This window comes from Gambusia affinis, linkage group LG19 (assembly GCF_019740435.1).
Source record: "Gambusia affinis linkage group LG19, SWU_Gaff_1.0, whole genome shotgun sequence".
NCBI classification, from domain to species: Eukaryota; Metazoa; Chordata; class Actinopteri; order Cyprinodontiformes; family Poeciliidae; genus Gambusia; species Gambusia affinis.
The window spans coordinates 6,945,186-6,963,285 of NC_057886.1; the positions used below are offsets into that span (position 1 = coordinate 6,945,186).

General features: G+C 42.7%; 1 protein-coding gene across 4 annotated transcripts; it reads left to right on the top strand.

The window, feature by feature from the left end:
* The first annotated feature begins 5,084 nt into the window (after positions 1-5,084).
* On the top strand, positions 5,085-16,596 carry mmd2a (monocyte to macrophage differentiation-associated 2a). Of its 4 annotated transcripts, none has more exons than XM_044100714.1 (7): positions 5,085-5,548; positions 9,507-9,588; positions 10,817-10,977; positions 11,245-11,319; positions 13,515-13,616; positions 13,743-13,812; positions 14,600-16,596. In XM_044100714.1, exons 1-7 carry the CDS (start codon positions 5,520-5,522, stop codon positions 14,798-14,800), a joined length of 720 nt encoding a protein of 239 aa, XP_043956649.1. In that variant the 5' UTR covers positions 5,085-5,519; the 3' UTR covers positions 14,801-16,596. The 4 variants fall into 4 exon arrangements, with proteins under 4 accessions (XP_043956649.1, XP_043956650.1, XP_043956651.1 ...); XM_044100715.1 differs by lacking the exon at positions 5,085-5,548 and adding an exon at positions 9,062-9,309; XM_044100716.1 differs by lacking the exon at positions 5,085-5,548 and adding an exon at positions 9,062-9,214.
* The last annotated feature ends 1,504 nt before the right edge of the window (positions 16,597-18,100 follow it).

Sequence of the window (18,100 nt, forward strand, 5' to 3'; positions counted from 1 at the left end):
AAGTCCATTGCACTTTAGTTATGGCCAAGGCTAGGGTAGCACCCATGAAGATTGTCAGTATTCCACGTCTAGAGCTCACCGCTGCCACAATCTCTGCAGCCGTAAGTAAAGTTCTCAGAGAAGAGCTTGACTTGAAGATCGATGCTGAGTACTTTTGGACGGATTCACAAGTGGTACTGGGGTATATCAAGAATGAGGCCCGCCGTTTTCACGTTTTTGTTGCAAATCGGATTCAGAAGATCATAGATTCTACTGACCCCAATCGATGGTTTTATGTTGAAACAAGTCAAAATCCGGCAGATTATGCTTCAAGAGGACTCAAGGTGGCAGATCTGATGGCATCAGATTGGCTAAAGGGACCTAAGTTCTTATGGGAACAAGAAATTGTGACTAATCCAACAACCCCAGAGCTTCTCATAGGTGACCCAGAGGTCAAAATCCTGAAAACTGATGTTGTGCAGGAAGATAACCTCCTGATAAGGCTGGCAAGGTTTTCAGACTGGGTCACTTGCCTTAATGTCATTGCTCGCATTCAGAGGCTGGCTCTTAAGGACGTGTCTGGGCCTGTTACAGTGGAGGAGCGAAAGAAAGCAGCTCTCGTGCTGATCAAGTTGGCACAAAAGGAAGCATTTGGAGAAGAGCTAAAGCTGCTCAGCCAATCACAAAAACTCAGGAGAACTCACAAAATGTATGAACTCGATCCGTTTCTTGAGGACGGAGTGCTCAGAGTTGGTGGCAGGTTAAGAAGGTCATCAGCATCGCTAGAGTTCAAACATCCCGTAATACTCCCGAAAGAAGGCATCATAACGCATCTGATACTTGATCATTGCCATAAAAGAACACAGCACCAAGGCCGAGGGCAAACACTGAATGATCTCAGAGCCAATGGCTACTGGATTATGGGTGCTAGTAAAGTTGTGGCCAAGCACATCAGGAGTTGCGTGACCTGTAGGAGACTGCGGGGTCGAACTGAAGTACAGCGTATGGCTGACCTGCCTGTTGATCGAATAGAGCCATCTCCTCCTTTCTCATATACAGGCATTGACTGTTTTGGCCCTTTTTACACGAAACAAGGTAGAAAGGAGTACAAGAGATATGGGCTGTTGTTAACATGCCTAAGCTCTAGAGCCATTCATATCGAGATGCTCGACGACCTGACAACTGATGCATTTCTAAATGCATTAAGATGTTTCATCGCAATAAGAGGAACAGTCAGACAAATTAGATCTGATCAAGGCACAAATTTCGTAGGAGCAAAGAGTGAGTTGGGAAAGTGCTTAATGGAACTTGACAAGGAAAGGATTGCGACCTATCTCGCAAGAAAGGAATGTGACTTCCTTATGAATGTTCCGGAAGCCAGCCATATGGGAGGCATATGGGAGCGTCAGATTCGGACGACAAGGAGCGTGATGAGTTCTGTCTTAGCTCAGGCTAACGGAAGACTGGATGACTCCTCTTTAAGAACGTTTTCTATGAGGCCATGTCCATAGTCAACAGTCGCCCGCTGACAACAGACACCCTAACTGATCCCAAAGGTGCTGAACCCTTGACACCCAATCACTTGCTTACTATGAAATCTACAATACCCCTTCCACCTCCAGGAAAGTTCGTTCAAGAAGATCTGTATGCAAGAAAAAGATGGCGAAAAGTACAGTATCTCTCAGAACAGTTCTGGAACAGGTGGCGCCGAGAATACTTGACCAACATCAGCCTTCAGCAGTGGCATGCAACCAGACGAAACGTGCAGATTGGAGATGTAGTCATCGTTAAGGATGAAAACACTCCCAGAAATGAGTGGCCACTAGCTAGAGTAGTTGAGGCACAGGAAGATGATGATGGTCTCGTCCGAAAGGTGAAAATACAAGTAGGTCAAAGTAAGTTAGGACCAAAGGGTGAGCGCTTAACACATCCTTCATTTCTTGAGCGTCCAGTGCACAAATTAGTTGTGTTAGTTGAATATTATTCAAAATAGCTCAGCATTAACATGAAAATCAGTCACCTATTGTAAGATCTATTGATGAAGATTTTGGGTTAAGGTTAAGTTTGAAGTTATTAAAAATTACATGTTTTATTTCTTTGAATATGGTGAAAATAAACCTTTTGTAATTTTGGTGGCAGTGTTGCGAGCGCAGGCGATTGGGTCATCGCTTGGTCACGTGATGCTTTTTGGTGTGGGACTTTAAGTTTCGTTTTCATTCGGTTGGTGTGCAAGCGGTAATGGAGAGGACAATGGACTTCTGGCGGCTCCTGGCCTTCTGGTTGGAGAGGCATACGGTGTGAACAATTTACTGAGTGTTCTTGTGTTTGTATATGTGTGGTAGGTTTCATTTGAATAATTCATGTAGGGATACATGGCGGTTTGCTGACGTGTGTTTGTCGCCGTGTGTTTTGTTGCAGTGTTCACGGTGGTCTTGGGCATTCTGAAAATTTATTTAATAAAGCCTTTGAAACCATCAGTCGGAGCGTTGCACCTTCATCAGCCAGTGAGAAAAGTTGGGAGCAGCTATACACACAAATTACTCACTTTTTTTGTACAATCTCCTCTTCAGTTCAACCTTATAAGTGGAGACACATTGTTGATGTTACCATTATAAAATAGCTGATAATTAAGTATTGGCAGGAGGTGGAGCGTTGTTGTTAGCAGCTGCTGAAAGTAACTAAAAGGTTACTTTTAATGTAACTTAGTTACTTGCAAGTCAAGTAGTCAGTAATCTAACTAAGTTACTTTTTCAAGGAGTAATCAGTAGTCCGATTATAGTTACTTTTTCAAAGGGGGGCGCGGCAGGCATTGTGCTCCTTGGAGGGGGGCTCACCCTTTCATACTTTGAAAACCCCTGCTTTAGGTTATTTACAAATACCAAAATTATTTGTAGTTGCCAAATCCCAGAATAGGAAAAGTTAGGTTTTTTTTTTGTTTTTTTTTTAAAAAGAGGCAGTATTACATGTTTTCACAGCCACATGGCATTTATTTAATTTGAATTATAGCATAATCAAGTAACTATGATGTAACTAGGAAGTATGTTATCTCCAATTGTTGTTATAAAAATGCTATATATATCAAATAAGACTTAAGAGAAATTTTGACTTTGTAATTTAACGCCTTGAAATTGGGCCTCTGCCTCTTTAAGAAGCTCCTGCTCTTTCTGAAACTCCGCCTTCAGGAAGTCATCACAACATGACTCCTCTATTAGCCTTTTAGCAACGTCTTTAGCAGCATTTGACTGAGAAGTAGCTCATATAATAAGTTCAGCTGATGTGCAGCTCCATCAAGTGGTTGCTAATTGCTGCTGGCTAGTCCGAAGGATCTGAGTGGGGGAGTCAGATGTGTACAAACATTTTCAAAAGTATTGCTGTTTGCGTTTCATGATTTATTTATTTCTTTTTGCTTATTCTTCGACAGAAGTTGAATAATACTTTGCATAAATTTTGGCCGATTCCTCCAAAGTGAAGAAATTAAGTCAGGTTTGTAGGCCGCCTCACTCACACACGCTGTTTCCAGCCTGCTCACACATTTACTTTATAAAACGTTTTTTCATGGCTCCAGTGGCCAGATCACAAAAAGATAAATAAATAAAATGCGAGACAACAATAATGATATTTAAGGTTACCACCAAAAGTATTCATATGTAAATAATGTTATAAACCTACACTTTGTTCTTAAAAGGCAAAGAAAGACAACAGTTTTAGCAAGATCTTACCTTAATAAACCAGAAGCAGTTATGGCGTTCTTTGTTTGGATGAAGGTAGTGCAGATATTATGACTTTAGTTTCCGTTTACTGTCTACAAGTGTTTTATGGTGAAGAGATAGTTTTGATCAGAGAGATTCTTATTCATTTTTCAGAGTAACTGCTTTTATTACCAAGAGATTTTAATCTTTTGTCACTTTTCTGTGTCTTTTCGTTGTGTTTGTGGCAAAATACTCTTGCTTGGTTTTGTTCAATTTGGTTAACAATTAAAATCTTGTTACAGAAGCTACTTTGCTTTTGTCTTTGTTTTTTCTTCTACAAATGGGAAGTTTGTTAATAGAAACCTTTGGTAACCCTTAAAATTCTTTCCTCTTCCAGTTGCCTTTGGCTGCAAATCAAGCTCAAACTTTATAAACCCGCCTCCAAGCTGAGGGTTCTGTTATCTGCTCATGGGTTCTCCTAAGGTTTTTACTTGTTGAAACTTGTTATTATGAATTTCAACAAGAAACTTCAGAAAACGCCAACAGTCAGGTTTCTGAGTTGTCTTGTGCTAACTCTGCCATGGAGATGATATGTATTGTTCAGCTCTAAGCTTAAACAAAGATTCATAAATTAGTCTATTTCCAAATAGTACAAAATTGTACGTTCGTAAAATATTTTTTTATTGATTCCAATTTTAGACATGTACTAGTACTGTGTGCTATTTCATTCATTGGAGTAGAAGAACATCTGAACAATGAGCGATTTAACACCAAGAAGAATGACCGGACGTATTTTAGACTTCTCACTACTTGAAACCTAGAAGATCAGAAAAAAAAATCACCAAAAACAAACAAGAAGAACACCTTCTTAAACAAAGTTTGAGGGTTAAGATGTAGCACGTACATTTGGGGGGTAACACACACAATGTTCACAAAGCTCACTCAAACGAAGGCACTGAGTTGCGATCAGTTCCCCCCATTCTATAATAAAATGTTTATTTAATCAAAAATGAAGTCTTCTCTTTAGAAAAACCGAGCATTTGGAGAAACCACACGAGGCAGAAGTCAGCTGACGAGTTCTTTTGAGTTCATAATTTGTTCTTTGTTTTTGATCAAACTTCTCCTCCTGATGTGTCGACTTGTATGTTGTCAATAAAGTTTGAAATCTCGTGCCTAATGTGATGTCATCGACTCACAAACAAGCAAAGCAAAACTAGATTTTTTTTATTTATTATTATTTTTGTTAAAGTTATATTTGGTGAAACTGTATCATAACCGTTTTATTACCCAGCTGTCTTTTTATTATTAGTGTAGAGAGAAAGAGAGAAAGCTACAGCTCTGGACTGCATCGTTAAGCGGTTGGCCCCGTGTTTGTATAACAGAAGCCAAATAAAAGTGTTGTGTTACGTTCCACCAGCCTCACTTTTCGTGCGTCGCGAATGTGCAGCGAGGAGGAGCTGTTCGCTGCTGATGCGTTATCACCAGGAGAGGGGAAAGAGGAGGGGAGGGCTTACAAGCCCAGTCCCGCGGAACATCCTGCAAACAAGTCCGGGAGTGGAAACCAAACTCCGCTCAGTGTTTTTCCCCTCCTCGCGGCGCTTCGCTCCCTCCGTGCTAGTGTCGTGATGCCGCTCCGTGGGGAGGAAGTCTCCGCGCTCCAGCGATAGTTGGCCCACTCTGCACGTCGCTTTACCCTGCTGGACATATGAGTGAGCGCCGTTTTATTGTTTTCATCTCCGAATGCACGGCGGTGGGACATCCGGCATGGAGAGTCCGTAGAAGGAGGAGGAGACCGCTGGTTTGGTAAAGAGAGCGCGAGCGCACCGACGCACGCGCTCTTCTGCGCTCGAGATGGACTTCAAGAAGACAAAATTTGGAAGGTAATTATGGGAAACACAAAGTTTGAGCCCATTATGAATGAAACTAGAATCCCACACGGCGGACAGATGTTGTGCATCTACTACGCGCTGTGACGCGCTGGCGCGAGGACAATCAGAGTGATTTACGGATTAGTGAGCGCGCTCATATGCAGGAGCAATCGATTCAAATGTGAATCTTTCTCCTGGGATCATCGTATTTCCTCCATCGGGGTACAGAGGCGTTGTAAGGTATTCACTCTCCTTGAAACTTTTCACGTTTTGTAACGTGGAAACCACCACAGACTTGACGTGATAGAACAATAAGAAGGCAACACCGAGTCAGTGCAACGTACACGACTGCCATCGGTTTCATTCATACAAAACAGAAATTGAGGCGTGTATTAACCAAGCCAACACTCCGTAGACCAGTCAAATTGGATAGATAACATCTGTAAACATCAATATTCACGTTTTGCCACGGATTCTCACTAAATTTCACGTTTGGACTTTGACTGGTCCATTCCAACACATGAGCATATTTTCATTCAAACCATTTCACTGCAGGTTGTCCTGCCGTAAGGGTAAACCTTTAGATTTTCGCTCTTTAATTATTTTGTCCTTCAGGACTTTATCCCCAAAGCAAAGCATTTACACAACATAATGCTACCACCAATTGTTTTCACTCAGTCTATTTACTGTAAGTTTCTCCTTAGAAGGTTAAATCTGGATATTGTTGTATAACCAAGCAATACTTTAGTCTGCACAACTTTATCCCTGATCTGCTGGGCCAGATTTTAAGAAGAGCTCATAGGGGCAGTAGCCCAGGGCGCCGTTTTTTTTTTTTTGGGGGGGGTTGGGGGTGCCTCAAAGATTTTTCTTTGCTGTTCTTTCAGCGAATGTGTTTTTAAAACATTGTTCTTTATATAAAACCCATGTGCATAAATTAGATGAGTCACATTAATATTTTATGAATGGAATGATTTGAAAAAATATTCAAGTATTTGGAAATAATGAAGTTGTAGTTGATTTCTTTCGAAGCGACGTAGAGTTATTGGCTATTAAACCTACCATGAATCAAGGCATAGCTGTTGATGACTACCTATCAGTGCACTGTAATTTGCATGAATAAAATAGTTTTTCCTTAGGGGACAGGGCACCAAAAACTGCTCTGCCCGGGGCCACACATCCTTGTAAATCTGGCCCTGCTGATTTAACACTGGTGGTGGTTTTGGGATATCAGATTAAAGATGGCTGAAAACAAAAGAAACCCAGTGTATGGTTTTCCTTCTACATCACAATCATCTGCTATTTAATATTGCTCAGTAACCCCATTGAAACACATACATGGGTCAGGCTTCTGTTTCTCAGTAAGTCGTCCCCCCCATCCCCCCGATGTGGGTCGTAGTTCAGCGCCGTGACACCAGTTTATCAAGTCCAGTCCTGCCCCGGGACGATCACTGGGTTGAAGGGGAAGCTTGGCTACAATCGTGAGAACCAGAGTCGGGACTCCCAGAGGAGATTAACTTGATCTTCGCAGTGAAAGGAATAGCCATTGGAGCAACTCAGGCACAGATTCCTGCGGCGCACGCTGTGATCCAGAGGCTCTGATCCTTACATTATTACGTACAGCTGATCCCATTCATGCGCTGTGTGGCGCAACGGGCCCTCTGTCTCCGCGAGGTGAAAGCCGGGCTCCTGCAAACACGTGGGAACATTTAGCCGGCATGTGACGCCCATCTGTGCACAAAAGAAGAAGAAGAAGAAGAGGAGGCAAGTCTTGTTACGAGGAAAGAGAGAATCAGAAAAGACAGATAGCGCTGCCATCCATCCCGTGCGATCAGCCCCGTTTTTCAGTTGATTACACACCCTGGCACACACACACTCACAGTTCTGTCATAGCTGATTAGAAAACAGCAGAGCGCCACATGAAGCCACAAACACAGCAGCAGTGCTGAGGAGAATAGCTGCTCGCTTGTTGTGTGTTCTTGGCACGGCCTCAAGAGATCGAGGGCAAGCAGGGAAGAAGTGGCAGCTACTCAAACATCGGATGTTATCTCACTAATTGTTTCTATATTTTCTGCTCCGTAGTTCGACAATAAAAACTTTGAGTTTAGTTCGTCATATCACTGTTGGAGCCTTGCTGGGTTTTTTTTTTTTTTTTATTCATGTAAGTAGGAAGGGAATTCCAGTGAGGCTGCAGAAAGCAGGACAAGCCACTTTGCATGGTGTTGAATACAAACAGAAAAAATAAGGGTGAAAATGTGATAAAGAGATCTGCCATGTACATTTTGGGACCCTGATGCCCACATCCACCAGCTAAAGGCACGACAGACGTCAACAGATCTGTTTGTGGTGGAGAGAGGGCGGGGTTGAAGGACAGATGATGCCTGATTGTTTATGTATAAGCTTCAGATTTTAGCAGCTTTCACATTTGAAAGCCAGTCAAAGCATATTGGAAAGGGTTTAATAGCCACAGTTCAATGTGTTATTCTTTATAACTTTTGATTTATTTATTTTTTTTAAATGGCTGGATGTGTTTTTGTAGTCCTTTCAGCTAGAGGAGAACTACGTAAATTTTTTTGGCTATATGTGCTACGACTCCTGAGATCTCAATAAATATAAAGATTTATTCCTTTAAATAGAAGTACAGATGCTTAACAAAGATGATGTCAGATTATAATTGTAAAGATATCTGTTTTCAATTCTGGTTCGGCTCTCAAAACTAGAATTTCAACCTCAGGAAATCATTCTTGAACTCACATGGGGATTGAAAAATGGAAACCCACTCAGAGATTTTGGTCAAGATAAACAGGAACTAATCAGATCTTAATCCACTTGTATAACAACCTCTGATCTATATTGGCAGAAAATGTAATCCCAGAGCATGACGGTGCCACCATTATGTGGTTATTGTGTTTCTCTTGGTGATGTGTTGGGATCTTTTGAATTTATGGCCCATAAGTTATTATTTTGATTCCTTCAGACTATTATATATTCCCCACCAATCAGTGGCGGCCCCAAAGGGGTAGCTAGGGAAACCTGCTGGAAATATGCTAACTAGCCCTTTGCCCCCCCCCCCCCCCAGAGAATCATGTTTGGTTTATAAAAAGGCATACAGTCATCATGTAAAACTCAATAAATAAATAAATGCAAATATATGTCGTTGTTCCACCCTAAAATATGGAGAATAAAGTTTTATTTCGCATGTAAAAGACATTCAGCTCTTGTTGCTGTCAGGCTCTGTCCACATGTTTTTGTTATTTGATCAGGATACTGTACATGTAAAAAGAAGATTTTTTTTTCCTCCATCACAGAAGCCTGGCATTTTAACATGGATGTGCACAGTTTACAGAGAGCATATGAGCGCCGCCGTCGTGCATCCCATTTAATCAGTAGTAAATCCCTCCATCCCAGCTCACAGCACATCTGGAGATGTTATGAAACCACGTTTTTGCTTTTTTTTTTTTTTTTTCACTCTCCCAGACAAACACCAAGTTACGTGAGCGCAGTCCGTTGCGCGGGGACGCAGGTGCGTCCGCGCGGGTCGGGCCGTGCTGTTTGGTTGCGCACGTAGGCCGTGTGCTCATTACCATGCGCGCATCCCTCTTATTGCTGCTCGGTTTCATGGTTGAGCGAGAAAGAACACTTAGGAGGAGGTGAAGCAGAAGAAAAACACGCGAGGGGAAGGTGATGTTTTGTTTAAGCCTTGGCTGCCTGCTCACCTAGAACTCAATTTATCGTTGGAGTTTAACGTCATGTGACTTCCTGGAAGGCCTCAGTGGGTATGTTGAAAGCTAAAAGTCACACATAGTGTGACGTGGATTAGAAAACTGCAAATCCTCCAAGAATAATCACTTGCCCAGCACATCACTCCGATTCCCTTTGTGTTTTCGGAACCAGTAAAGACACGAAGTGACCCGTCTGGCCTCTAAATCCACCGCTAATGTTTTCTCTCCCTCTCTGCCGTCGTTGCGGTCAGGTACATGAACTGCAGGGTGCCGGCCAACAAGAGATACCAGCCCACAGAGTACGAACACGCAGCCAACTGTGCCACACACGCGGTAAGATGACCGCCATGTGTGTATCTCTGTGTGTGTGTGTGTGTGTGTGTGTGGTCAAACAGTGTTTGACTGGATGTGGAGGCAGAATGGAGAGGACAGTTCTTTCTTTTTTGGCTGTGTGACGGGAGGAGATAATCTGCGAGTTTCATTTAATCTGCTGTAATCCTCACACAGATGGAACGAAACAGACGGATGCAGGAATTGGAGGAAAATGGGAAAATACTGCTCAGTCGTGTTTTGGCTTTTTTAGATTTTTTGGCTTGAGCCACTAAGCATGTTCACACCTGCCACTGATCATTTATATACTTTTGGTCCTTGGACACCAGAATGTTAGAGATGAGAGTCCTTCTGTTTCAGCCTCCCTTAATGGTGCGTTCCAGTTGTACTTGGAACTGGGAAATTCTGAGTTCCCAGTCTGAAAATCAAGTAATACACCCCTTTCCTACTGGGAAACGAGGAGCAACTCCAACTACCCCCAAGTTACGACTTGTAAAGCGAACTTTGCGTTTCAATATGTCCGATCCTCCAGTCAACAGCAGAGACGTGGTGAAAATATTTTACATAAAGCTCTGGAAATAGATAAGAGACCACTTAAAATGACCAGTTTCTCTGATTTTACTTTTTATAGGTATATGTTTGAGTAAATTGAATAAAAAAAAAAAAATTCTATTTACTACTGACATGTCTCCGAAATTCAACGCAAAGACTTTGTATCTATTTGCAGAAAATGAGAAATGGTCAAAATAGCAAAAATGATGCAGTGCTTTCAGACCTCGAATAATGCAAAGAAAACAAGTTCATATTCATTTAGAAAAAAACAATACTAATGTTTTAAGTTTAGTTCAGAAATCAATATTTGGTGGAATAACCATGAAGCTTTCAGTCGGGTTCAGTGCAGTGGGCTCTTCATTTTTTCCAGAGCTTTATGTAAAATGGGTCAACAACCAATGTTTCATGCAGCGCCTGCAACTATACACTGAGAAAATTAAAATTTGTTTGCTGATGGAAGGAAAAACTTAAAATGATGTTCATAAAAGCTATTAGAAACAAAGTTTAGGCTCGCCCGCCATGTTGAAACCTCTGGTGTGACGTTGAGGCATTCGTCCCAGCCAAAATATAAAATGTTTCTTTCAGCCTTCTGTTAAAGAATTAACAACAAAAAATATATATGAAGCTCTGAGTTAATTCCAACAATAATTTATTACTTTTTTTTGTGTGTGTGTGTAAGTTTTGGATTCTTCCCAGCATGGTAGGCGGGTCTGCGCTTTACTTCCTGTCTGTGGACAAATGGCACCGGGTCGCCGCCTTGCTCTATGGGAGCGGTCTCACTGGCCTCTTCCTCACCTCGACGCTCTTCCACACGGCTGCCTGGAAGATCAGCCATCTCCGGTGGGTGCATCTCAGCAGCTCTAGTGGATTTTCAAGTCGCCGTGGGTCTGTCATGTTACAGTGGGAGAACAATAGTGGAGAGACGAATGTGACTTGTCTGAAACTTCAGTTGAAGACTGCTTACAAATGGAGAACATGCTCAAATCTGTCAAAAACAATGACTTTCCGGTGGTTTTATGTGTTTTCTAGTACTGAAGCGTAACGTTTTAGATCTAATTTCATAAGACCGTACTGAATTTGAAATGTTTCGTCTGTAACTTTTTGTAGGAAGGTGGAGGAACGTTTCCACATGTGTGACCGGATGGCCATCTACTTCTTCATCGCTGCCTCCTATTCTCCCTGGTGGGTCTTTGGATTTGATTGTTTTGCAAAAATAAATATCAAACGCCATCTAATCCGGTCGGGTTTAAGGCCACACAACGGCACTGGGACACCACTCACTAAGGTCTTAAATGGCATCTATTGACACTACTTGATTTGACATATTGGTTGAGAGACTGGAACGGTGCTGTGCTAAAGTGGTTCAGGATTTACTTGGGGGACAAAGATTACATCTGGAGTTCCTCAAGGCTCAATTCTCAGGCTCCTTTCTATTGAACATCAATATACTTGCCTTGGCTCTAGAGGTGTAACGAGATCTCGTCGTACAAGATTTTGCAATATTAAAACTTCACCCATGGCAGGAGATCGCCGTCGATATGTACTGCAAGTTGTTCTGATGCTAAAAGAGACAGAACGCATTACCATGACTTCCAATGCCAGGAGGTCTGCGGGTCACTGCAGACAGTTGAAGCTCTGTCCTAAGGTCTAGAGCAGTGCTTCTCAATTCCAGTCCTCAGGCCCCCCTGCCCTGCATGTTTTCGGTGTTTCCCTGCTGCTACACACCTGGATTGAATCCATGAGTGATTAACAGGCTTCTACAGTACTTGATGCATGCAGAACAGGTAATACAATCATTTGGATCAGCTGCTCTGAAATAGAGGCACATCTAAAAAATCCAGAGCAGGGGGGCCTGAGGACTGGAATTGAGAAGCACTGGTCTAGAGAGATTCAAGAAGTCAGAAAAAGAAAAATGTCAGATTGGCTAGAGGCCTTTTTGCAGCACAAATTGGATCTTTGTGGTTTTCTTAAAAGTAACGCTAAAATTTGGTCTCGTCTTGAGAGTCTTTGGTTTCATTACAACCAGTGATGTCAGTAACGCGTTAATTTGTAACCCAGCATGGTAGGACCACTTTTTTCAGTAACGAGTAATCTAACGCGTTGCTGTTTCAAATCCAGTAGTCAGACTACAGTTACTTATCAAAATCATTTTTGCGTTACTGCGTTACTATCTTCTTTTGTTATTTAATCGTATTTCCTCTACTCGTCTTGTCGAGTGACCGACGTCTCTATGCGACAGAAATGTAAACAATGGAGGGAGATGCGCATTTTGTTGGTGGAAAAACTGGAACTATTTTGAGTTTCTGTCGCCGAGTCCGATTATTATAAGCGGCTTTGGGCTTAATTTTTTTAAAGTCGCTTACAAATTTAATGAGCGGCAGGTTGCGCCTTTTTGGGCTCGTTTTTGAACGTGAAGTTGCTCATTTGGGCTTGGAAATAAGCAGAGACTCATAATAAATCCCAGAATTTGTCCGTCATTAAGGTAGTTTTAGTCAGTCTCTCCCTGTCCATCATTTCCCGGATGATCCGTCCCGCTGTGTCTTTGTTAATGTCAAGTTAAGGAATGACGTCGAGCTTCGCATTGCGCTCCAGAAAACTGCAAACATCGAGACCAATATGAACAGCGCAATAAACGTGAAAATACCCACGAATGAACGTGTCTTTAGTTGCCAATAATTATAATGGCAAGTTAACGCCATTATGATTATTAATATTAAGATAAGTGTCACAAATCTGTGCAGCCATCTTAGCTGTGGAACTGCAGGAGGAGCTCTGTGCAGTGACACCAAACTCAGGGCCGTAACGCAGAACCTGGAGGCTGGGGGGCAGGGGGGGCTTTAAAATCCTTCTTAGAGTTTTCCAGACAACAGTGGACCACACAAATTACTCAGGTTTTTAATTTTTTTTGTACTGTTTTTTCTACAATCTCCTCTTCAGTTCAACCTTATCAGTGGAGACACATTGTTGATGTTACCATTATAAAATAGTTTACAATTAAGTATTGACAAAGCTCAATGTGATTTTCACAGGAGGCGGAGCGTTGTTGTTAACAACTGCTGAAAATAACTAAAAAGTTACTTTTAGTGTAACTTAGTTACTTTCCAAATCAAGTAGTCAGTAATATAACTAAGTTACTTTTTCAAGGAGTAATCAGTAGTCCGATTAAAGTTACTTTTTCAAAGTAACTATGCCAACACTGATTACAACATATCCTCCCCTCATCAATGCTGATGACACAAGACTTTATGTCCATGCTTCACCACAGGACAACGGCTCCTTACAGTCGCTGAATAACTGTCTATAATGTTGGCGCATGTGCAGGGAAAAATTAGCAAGTTGGAGGCACGTGACCAGAGTTGCATTAAAACCATCCGCAGGTTGATGCTGAGGGAGCTGGGACCCTGGACGTACCACATGCGCTGGCTGATCTGGGTCATGGCTTGCGTTGGGTCCACGTACGTCTTTTTTTTCCACGAGAGGTAAGATCCTCTCAAGTTCTTAAAGCTTTGCGTGAACGTTGTTGACTGAAACCCAACTCCGGCCCTCACGTGTTCAGGTGAAACTCTGAATCTTGTCTTTTTGACGCTCCCGTTCTTGCTCCGCAGGTACAAACTGGGAGAGTTGCTGGGATATGTGACAATGGGGGCTGTTCCTGCGCTGGTCATTCTGTCCATGGTGAGAACCAAAACAACAGGGTCTAACTATTGTCTGTTTTCAGATTCAAGCTAAGCCCTTCTCTGATCGTTCGACACTTCCTTCCATTGTGGTTGAACCGCACGGCCCCTATAGAGAGTCAAGCAGAGACCTGTTTGCTTCAGCGCATTTCCTCCGAACACATCATCTTCTTTCTCTGCTAAGCCAACAAATGCAAATGTTTGTCATTAACCTTCTGAGTCATTGTGGTTAGACTCATTAGAAGCCCCTAATGTTTGCTTTCAGTGCCTGAAAGTTGAATCTGCTCTTCTAAAACCTCATAGTTTTGAGTTTAGAGGCCCCGAACTCACCAGCTAAATCTTTAAATCTGATCGTGTTATTTTCAGAAAAGATTAAAAGAATTCGCCAAATCGGCTTTTAGGTTTATTTCAAACATCACTGAAACGGGAGCGAGGAGTGTAACGGATATCACTGGGAGTGTTTTGCCCTCACATTTTGTGATATCAACAGTAGCCGTGAGACTGGTAAACTTTTGAAACACTTGAAAGCAGCAGAAACATTCAATTGGAAAAAATTGGTACTTGATGCTCTAAGTATTTGAGGCCAGTTTACCAAGTGTCCCTCAACATGAGAATAAAAACAATCTGGGTAGGATTTAGTTTCTGTGCTGTTCTTATACTCAATGTATTTAACTTTTCCTTTTTTTTTTTTACTTCTAACCACTGCAACACAAATAAACTTCCCCTGCCTGGCCTTCCCTTGCCGTGCCCCCAGGCTCTTCAGTGACATGTGTCCTGCTCCATCACAGGTGGACCGCGCAGGTGTGTGTGAGCTGGCTCTGGGAGGCGTCTTCTATGCGGTGGGCGTGGCCTTCTTCAAGAGCGACGGGCTCGTCCCGTTCGCCCACGCCATATGGCATCTTTTCGTTGCGGTCGGAGCGGGCGTTCACTACTACGCCATCTGGAGGTACCTGTACGCGGCGGGACCACAGCCGCAGACGTCCAGGTGACGGACAGCTTTTCAGCCGATCTCATTGGAGAATAGATACTGAAAGCTGCTGAATCGAAACCCGAAGGCGGGTACTGATGGTTGCACTTAAATGGACTGAAGGGTTTCATCTTGGACTGGTGCTGATGATTAAACTCCCAATTTTAGGGACGAAACACCTGGTCAAAGCCAGTACAGTATGATAAATGGGAGCTTTTTCTGATATATTATTGTGATTCTGCTGTTAAAGAGCATCATTTGTATTACGTTTTCATTTGTTTCTCCAGCGTAAGGACTGGTAAACCGCATCCATGTGTGTGCCTAAATAGAGAACTGTGCAAACGTTTTAAGCACTTTATGTGTTTTTGATTCTGAAGCTTACATTTTTTTAAGCAATAACTCATATCATTGCTAAAATATTTTCTGTTGTTGCTAAACATGGGGTTAGCATTAAAATATCTTCAGTAGAGTAATTTAAAGTGTAAAGTGTTGAAATCGTTCACATTTTTGTCATGTTACAGCCACAGACGTCGAGTGTTGTGGTGGTTTTATGCGACAGAAACCCAACAAAAAAAGGGTCCATAATCACGACGTGGGAGAAGAATAATACTGACTTATTTTCGTTGACACTTACACTCAAGAGCTGCAACAAAAGTTTAAATCGAGTCATGTTCGTGAGATTGAACGGCTCAATTAAAGTCCAGACGTAGGTGAGGTTCTTTTTGGAAAGATGAAATTTTAGTCTCAAGATGTGCTCATTCCCCCTCTAGAGGTTTTCAGTTACATTTGCAGTGAAAGGTTTTTTTTTTGCAAAATACAATACGCACCACACTTTTCAGACTTTCATTGATAAAGAAATGAGAACCATAATTTTTTTTTTCCACTTCACAGACATATCGTGTAAAAACCCCATTAAACCACATCAACGTTTATGATTGCAACATGAGAAAATGTCAGGTTTAAGGGGTAGATGGACTATTGTTGGACAGGATTAAGAAAAAAAGTATTGTTATAAAAGGACATAATGGCTGCAGTTTAAGATAGCAAATTATCTCTAAAGCTAAATGAAGGTCACCGTTGATTGGTTGTCAGCAGAATGTCTTTTTATGCTTTGCTAACATAGGAGCTACTTTATGTTAGCATGAAGCAATAATTTCCAACATGGTGGTTTTAAAGTGGTCCAGATTCAGAGTTGCGAAGAATTTCTAGAGGACTTGAAAATAGTCTTTTGGGGGTATTTTGGCTGTTTTCAAGTTCAAGTACCAGATCTTGACATCCAGTCAAAAGAAGAAGAATCAGTATCAGAGACAGGTGCCTTATAAGATGCATTATTTTCTCTTTGGAAACCACAACATCTGAGCTAAAATAGTATTTTCCTTTTGTTAAAAACGTGAATCTGGTTTTTGCTTTTTGTTCGATTCAACTGAACACGTTGAACAATTTGCCTCTTTGCAACAGGCTGCTGGTAACAAAGTGCCTAAAGAACCAGTTCAAAGTGAGTTCTTTGCTCAGTTGGGTTGTGTAGGTTTACACTCACCACTGATTCAACAACTAGCAGCGACAGTTACTGAATGATTTATAGGCTGGACTTAACTGACGTAATGAACAACATGAAATCGATCAGCCGTTGGGAGTGAAAATGAAAAGAAATCTGTGGCATCTCAAGATTTTTCTCACGGTAACTGTAACCGTTTGCTCGTTTTGGGGTTCCACTTTCAATTACTGACCTTATCTCAAGGTGAAGGTTTTAGGGAGGCGTTCTTTTAAGGATATGCTCTGCGTTTGGCTGAGAATGTCTGGTTAAAAGTCCACTCATCGGGGGGCGCTAGTGCGCAGCTGCAGGATGTAGACGTGTTGGTTTGCGCTCTCCACCACAACTTTAAACAAATATCTAAAAACCACGATAAAAACATCCAGGACCCAGCGCTGTTGGTTCTGCACCTCTGACTAGTAACCGGGTATCATGCCGCCGCCGAAAAAAGCCACAAACTCCGGTAAAAATAAGACTATGGACGGATACATCGGTGGTGCTAACGCTAACGAAGCTAATGCTAGCAGTGGCCTCGCCAGTGGGACTGTGAACGAAGCTGGGGACTGCGCTTCGGGAGACAAAACCCAGATGCTGGTAATGTGCCAGGAAATATGTAAAAATATGTCGGCCTCAATTCTGGAGAGGCTTGATGAGCGTTTCGACGCCCTTGAAGTCAGGCTCCAGTCTATTCTAGCTGCACAGACTGACTTACAGAACCGCATGGCCGGCCAAGAATCAGCAATCAACGCACACGAGGAGCGACTAGGGGAACTTGATGCGAAGTGTGCGGAGCTCGCTAAGCTTGTTACTCAGCAGCAAACTAAGTTGCTGGACTTGGAGGCTCGTTCCCGAAGGCACAACATCAAAATCGTTGGTGTAAAAGAAAACTCAGAAGAAGGGAGACCAACTGAGTTTGTCTCTAAACTTATTCCCGAATTACTGGGGAAACAACATTTCCCGCATCCACTGAAGGTCGACCGCGCACACCGCTCTCTGTGGCCCAAGCCGGCGGCGGGCGAGAAACCACGCACATCATCGCCCGAATACATCACTTTCAGATGAAAGAGCAAATTCTACGCCTGGCCAGGACGCAGCCGTTGGAATACAAGGGGAACAAAGTGCTGATTTTTCCTGACTACACCAGCGAAGTGATGAGCCAGCGCCGCGCATTTCAAAACGTGATGCAAGCCTTGAGAGGGGACGGAATCAAGTTCCAGCTACGGTACCCGGCCCGGCTGCAGGTGCAGTGGCTGGACGGCAACCCCCCTGAGGTATTCAACGACCCGGATCAGGCGGAGGCGGCTCGCCTGCGGAGGAAGGGCGGCACGACTGAAAGGGAATAGTGAGCCAAGTGGCATTCTTTCTCTCTTTTTCATCTCTTCTCTTCTAAGGGTGCGGACTCCCTGTTGTTAGCCACCTGCATCACGCAGTGGTTTATCCTACGAACAATATCTTTAAAAATGTACAGACGCCCTGAACGCAAGCTGAATAGCCTGGGTCTGTTCTTTTAGAAAATACACTTTAAGATTATCTGGTTGAGTTGTTTAGTTCATCTGCCAGTCTAATGTTTGTTGTGGAGGAGGATGTCGCGACCTGATCGTTCGGTCCGCTATCTGTCCGGCAGCTCCTGTTTTGCTTAGTGGGAGATGTGCGTATTCCGTTGCCGCCGGGATGTGGGTGGGGGGGAGTTTGGGGTGTGTGTTATGTGTCTCTTTCGTTTTACCCAGATGTGCATATGTTATTTGTTTGTATCACACAACATCAAAACTGCCAGCTCTGACAATATATGTG